At 35.8% G+C, this 6,070-nt stretch overlaps 1 protein-coding gene across 2 annotated transcripts; it reads right to left on the bottom strand.

Moving 5' to 3' along the window:
• Positions 1 to 442: 442 nt before the first annotated feature.
• Positions 443 to 5,496, bottom strand: LOC103035235 (coiled-coil-helix-coiled-coil-helix domain-containing protein 5). Of its 2 annotated transcripts, none has more exons than XM_007229048.4 (4): positions 5,388 to 5,496; positions 4,987 to 5,127; positions 3,391 to 3,542; positions 443 to 1,987 (listed from the first exon to the last, which is right to left on the bottom strand). In XM_007229048.4, coding segments are annotated over exons 1-4 (321 nt in total). In that variant the 5' UTR covers positions 5,390 to 5,496; the 3' UTR covers positions 443 to 1,961. The 2 variants fall into 2 exon arrangements, with proteins under 2 accessions (XP_007229110.1, XP_049332023.1); XM_049476066.1 differs by having other exon boundaries at positions 4,987 to 5,123.
• Positions 5,497 to 6,070: the final 574 nt, after the last annotated feature.

Raw genomic sequence — 6,070 nt, 5'->3', positions numbered from 1 at the left:
ACTGATATGAATGTAAAAAATAATTTATTCCATATTTGATGAAGCACAACTGAGAGGAACGGGCTTTGTTCAAGTTATCTGCACAGAGCTAACTACACTGATTCAGATCACGTGTGCAGCTTTATAATATATATATATATATATATATATATATATATATATATATATATATATATTACAGACGGTATATTATATCTAAGACATACTTTTATTACAATTTAAAGATCAAAAATATATAAATGCACACAGAGCTGCAGGAAACCTCAAAAACAAAAAAACACCATTAGCCTATACACTGAAGCAGCTTAATTAAGTAAACAAATATATACATAGAATTAGTTAAATATATATAATAATATAATTATTATCAGGCTTAAGACTTCATAATACTGAATTATTATGAAGATTTAAGAACAGATAAGAAACAACTATAAAAACAATATACAATCACCAAGCATTTTATTAGGAACACTTTATTCTACACCTACATATTCATGCATCAATATCCAACCAGCCAATCATGTTGCAGAGATTTTCAACGTATACATTCATGCAGGTACAGGTCAGCAGCTTCAGGTAAGGTTCACATCAACTATGTGAGTTTCTCATATTTCTAGAATTACTGATGTTCTTAAGACTTTCAGCACACGGATCTGTAGAGTTTTCTACCCAGAACAGTGTAATGAAGAAAAGACATCCAGTGAGGGGTTCTGCTGAAGGAAACATCTCACTGATGAGAGAGGTCACTAGAAAAACTGACCAAATTAGATGGTGCTGATAGAAAAACTACAGTTACTACAATAACTCAGATTACCTCCTCCAACCTTGAGGAAATTGGTCTCAAAAAGCAAAGTATGGGCATGTAGGGTTACCATTTAATCATCCAAGAACAGAAAACTGAGGCTGCAATGAGACCAGGCTCACCACAACTAGACAGCTGAAGGCTAGGAAACATGATTGCCTGACCTGATTTCTGAATCTAGATTTCTGCAGAGGCACACCAGTGGTAAGGTTAGAATGAATCCATGAACGCATTTAACCTTGTTTGAGCACTATTTGAGCACTGCTGCTGACCATGTGCATCCCTTCATGTCTACTTAAAGCTTGTGGCATCCATTCTGAGAATAAATAAGGCTGTTCAAGAGCCAAGGAAGACCCAGTATAAAGCCCTATACGGACGGGATAAGGTTCTCGGGGGACGTCTATGAAAAATATTTAACACTTCTACTCAGTGATAAAACTCTTGCATGAAGACTGCAACTAAAAAAACAGGAGAACCAGTGAGTTTTTCGTGAGCTTTCTTGGTCACGTGACATTGCGTTCAGTAGCTCCTCCATTTCCACTCGCTGTTGTGTTTATATGGATCTCCGTGGAAACGAGCGCACAAAGTGTAATTACGGCGCGTGGCAATGGACAAATAGCTATTTTATTAAATGTTGAGCAGACGAAACTCAGATTTGAGATTTGAGTCCAGATGGGACTAAAATTACCAGAGGACCACGGAGTTCAGTGTAAAACAGTAGATAATTCAGCCTGTCATTTTCTCAGAGGTCATCTTAGAAAAACATGTACATGGTCGTTCCAGACGGGAATAAAATCACAGAGGACCCCGCATAAAAGTGAGAATTACTCCAGGACCCCCCCATAAAAGTGAGAATTACTCCAGGACCCCCTAAGAAACTAATCCAGTCCAAATAGGGCGTTAATATAGCATTCCTATAAATGCTCAGAGAGTACTTAGTAGTATTAAAAATAAATACAGAATATTGAGGTTAGTAGATCTTTTTTTAAATATATTTTAAACATTGTGTGCAAAAACAAAATTAACTGGATTAATTGTATTACAAAACCTGCTGTGTCTGTACAAATATATATTTTTTAAAGTACACTTATTGTTTTGATCAAGTAGAACAATAATACTCCATGGCTCAATGTTGAGGTCTGACAGCAGGTCTTGAGGTTTATGTAGGTTGAGGCAGTGAATTTCCTGTTAAGAGAACAATAGACTGCTGTTAGTTTGGGATGTTTCAGAAATACAATAGAAGTTCTTATGATGATCTGCTACAACGATCTGCTAATCACTATGCACTGCATTATGGATTAAATCTCATAACTAACTCACTCTTTTACCCCTTCCTCCTCTCCCTCTCTCACACACACACACACGCGCGCTGCCTCTGTAAAGCCCTCATTTGCAATGTTTCCTCTCCTACCTTTTTTAATCCACCCATTTATCTGCTAAATAGTAGTGTATAATAGTATAAGCAGTTTTGCTGATTGAGCTTCCTTAAAGCTTCTGTGTTTGAGCTTCATTATGTTTGGAATGAAACATTTACTTAGCATATTAAGGACTCTAAATTTAAATCATTCTAACTACATTCAGATAACACATTTTTTATATGTTTACTTTAGCCAATTTGCAATGCATGCTCCCAAAATACGTAATACAAGCATTTTAACTTGGGTTACAAAGATTAATCACAAAATATTGACATAATTAATCAGATTTTTTATCAAGTCACCCCACTATAGAAAATAATATAACAAAAGATTGACAGTTTTCAGCACCAGCTACCAATTCAGAGGCCTAAGTGAGTATTGTTATTAATTATATAATTATTAACTATATAATTATATACATATTGTTATTAATAATAACTATTAGCATTTCAATAAAAAAATTATATGTATATCAAACTGCTCTGATGTCTTACAGTGTTTCTCATCCCCTATCCCAGAGGTTCCCCTGCTTTAATGAGCTGGGATGGATTTCCCAGAAGCTTCCTGGTACAAAGTTTATTTGGTACCACTTTAAAATAAGACTACCTTTATAAAGGGTTTATAAATGGCTTACAATTAGTTTATTAATGGTTACTAATTAGGTGGTAAATGCCTTAAAAATCATTAATAATCAGTTATAACACATACGCAGAAAGGGCAACAATATAGATGGCTGTGGGTTCACTATTTGGCAAAAAACAGGTCTACGTACATTTCTACGTATGAGTTATAACTAATTATTATTATTTTTAAGGCATTTACAACCTAATTAGTAACCATTAATAAACAAATTGTAAACCATTTATAAACCCTTTATAAAGGTAGTCTTATTTTAAAGTGGCACAGTTTATTCTTATATGGTTGAGCGAGCTTCAGACCTGAGCAATCTCTCCCTCTCTCTCATTAGGATATTCTTAATGTTAAGATGATTTTGGGAAACTTGGCCATGATTAGTTGAATCAGAAGTGTTGGGAACATGGTGGGAAAATATGTAAAATATGCAGGACAGGATGCCACCAGGACCAGGGATGAGAAACACTGCTCTACACTGTCTAGATACAGTTAATCCTCTCCTAAATGTGAGGTTCTGAGATGAACGATGATGCATACCTAAACTTTTGACATCGACGCTCTCTGCACAGGCCAGAAATCGTGTGACGTGAGGAGAGCAGGTAAGAGCAGAGGCTTGATTCTCTCGTAGACATTTTTCAAACTCTGTAAATTCTCCTGCACAGTCTGTCCGGATCTTCCTAATCACCGGGCTGCATGAACAAGAGGAAGGGAAAGAAAGGAGGTTCGTAATGCAGAACTACCAATCTAAAGATGCAGAGCCAGTTATTGACCCCCTGAGACAGTCTGAGATGATCAACAGGAGGTCATAATGCCTATTCGGAAAGTCAGGAGAGCCTCATCAACCCAGAGTCCAAATCCGAGATAGTAGTATTATACAGTTTATTAGCAGTTATTTTTATGCATCTCATCAAATCAGTCGTCCACCTATTAATCCAGCTGTGGTTAACTCCTACGTTTAAGTTTTTTTTATTGTAAATGTTTAATATTAATGTAATGAGTGCAACTCATTTACTAATATAACAGACTCTCCATGAATGACTCTGGTATTGCAGGGGGTGCGTTTTGGACCATTGGTATTATTATGAGATAATACCCCTAGACTTCGTATCTCATAATTATGACTTACTAGCTCATAATTACAACGTACTGTCTCATAATGCATCTCATAATTATTAATTATTATGAGATACTAAGTCATAATTGGGAGATAATACCCCCAGACTTTGTATTTCATAACTATGACTTCCTATCTCATAAATACGATTCACTGTCTCATAATACATCTCATTATTATGACTTAGTATCTCATAATTATGACTTAGTGGAGGACCCTTATTTTTCCAAGCGGCGGAAATTGGCTTTCGTATTAATTAGTATATAAGAAATAAAATATATAAAACGTTTATAAACTACAGTAATAATAATTCGCTCATTTGCTCCATATTAACTCACTCGGTAGCGCCCTCTGCTGGTGCAACAAACACCGAAAGGCAATCACAAGTAGGAATTCTCCTTTCTAGAGAGTCTCTATTTATGCTGGATGCATTGACTCGTTTCTGATTGGTTAAGACGCTACACTAAACGCAACCCAATTGGCTTTTTAGCATGTCAATCATGAAGCATGTGTGGGTCTTAGAGGAGGCATGGCATTTCTAAAAAAAAAATCAGGGACAAAAATTTGGTTATTTTACGTAATTTTACATATCTTTAGTTCTCTTTTCAGTGGCTCTCTTTTTCTTCGTAATTCTATTGGAATTATGTAGCTGCTACTCCTGACTCCCAGTTGCTGACTGTGTCAGATATCTATCATGCCAAATATTTGACAGGTATCTCTGAGTGGTCTCTGCCTCTGATCAGAGTTTTTGTCGCTTTTCAATGAAAATCTGACAGCAACTGAAAAACTAAAATCGTGTAGTATGAACTTGGCATAAATGCGATAAGTGGTGTATTTTCTGCCAATACTGATACAATTCCGATACCATCACCACTACTATTAAGTGTCCAGAGAGCGCCCTCTAGTGACTGGACAGTCTCTAGTCATCAGTTTGTCCTTGGTTGTCATGTTATGAATGATATATATACTCTCACACACAAATGCTCAGATCTAATGAGAGATAAAGCGGGTAAACGTACTGGGAGGAGGTGCACTGCGCCACCTGCACCTTCAGGTCGTGGCACTGCTGCTGCCAGGAGGATGGATGAGAGGCAACACAAGCCCCATACTGCTCCATCTCCTTCTGACAGTACTTAGTGGTGATCTCCATAGCCGCCTGCCTGAAACAAGAGGCAGCGTTCAGCATACAGGGTATTATTATTAGTAAACACACTTACTTAAACATAATACAACTTACTATTAGAATAAAGCTCCTACAACATACAAAAAAACACCAACCTAAACCAACACAGACCCACAACAACTCTGCTAATCAAGCCATATTAATCTCTATATTAAACCCACTACTTTTATATATTTAATATATAAATATGTAACTCGAGTGCAGCAGGTTCTTCTCCTTTTAAACTAGGAAACTTACATATTTAGCGGTTAAAACTGAACTTCAGCACAGCACGAAAGAAGCTTGTTTAAAACCACATGGATATCTTCCCCCTGTGCTAAATCGGAAGGTCACAACAAAGCTGGTTTAGGTCGAGCCTGCCCACTCCCTAACTCATCCCTTTATAGCGTAAAATGACCACACCGCTAGAGGGCGCCCGCGAGTGAGTACTCAATGAATAGGGGTGAATGAAGCTAAATGGCTAAAAGCTTAATTTAAAAATAGTATCTAACTACTTTTTCAGGATTTTATTTTATATTTTATAAAGTATAATATAAATCTTTACTAACAATGTAAAAAATATTACGTGTATTTTTATTTTTCTCTAGAAAAAACAGGTTCAATGCAGTACAGACGCTAGCATTACTGCTAATATCAGCTGACTGAGCTTTAAACTGGAATTCAAACGCTTTAAAATCATGTCTTCATGTCTTCAGTACTTCACTAATTTGATATTGTTTTGTTTTGAGAAAATGTGAAAGCCAATTTCCACAACTTTGAAAAAGTCTTAATTATGAGATACAAATGTATTATTATGAGATAATACTCCGTAGTCTTCGTATCTCATAATTATGACTTACTAGCTCATAATTTACAACGTATTTTCTCACAATGCATCTCATAATAATTAATTAATTAAATAATTAAATAATTAAATAATT

The sequence above is a fragment of the Astyanax mexicanus genome, chromosome 3, assembly GCF_023375975.1.
Source record: "Astyanax mexicanus isolate ESR-SI-001 chromosome 3, AstMex3_surface, whole genome shotgun sequence".
Taxonomy (NCBI): Eukaryota; Metazoa; Chordata; class Actinopteri; order Characiformes; family Acestrorhamphidae; genus Astyanax; species Astyanax mexicanus.
Note: the sequence above shows the minus strand (reverse complement) of the source record. Positions and strands in the feature narration are given on the sequence as shown.

Excerpts from the sequence above, each read along its gene's own strand:
- LOC103035235 (XM_007229048.4), bottom strand. Across the intron at positions 3,543-4,986 it reads GCGCAGTGCACCTCCTCCCA|CCCGGTGATTAGGAAGATCC; the intron begins GTACGTTTACCC and ends TTGTTCATGCAG. Across the intron at positions 1,988-3,390 it reads CGTCGATGTCAAAAGTTTAG|GAAATTCACTGCCTCAACCT; the intron begins GTATGCATCATC and ends TTCTCTTAACAG.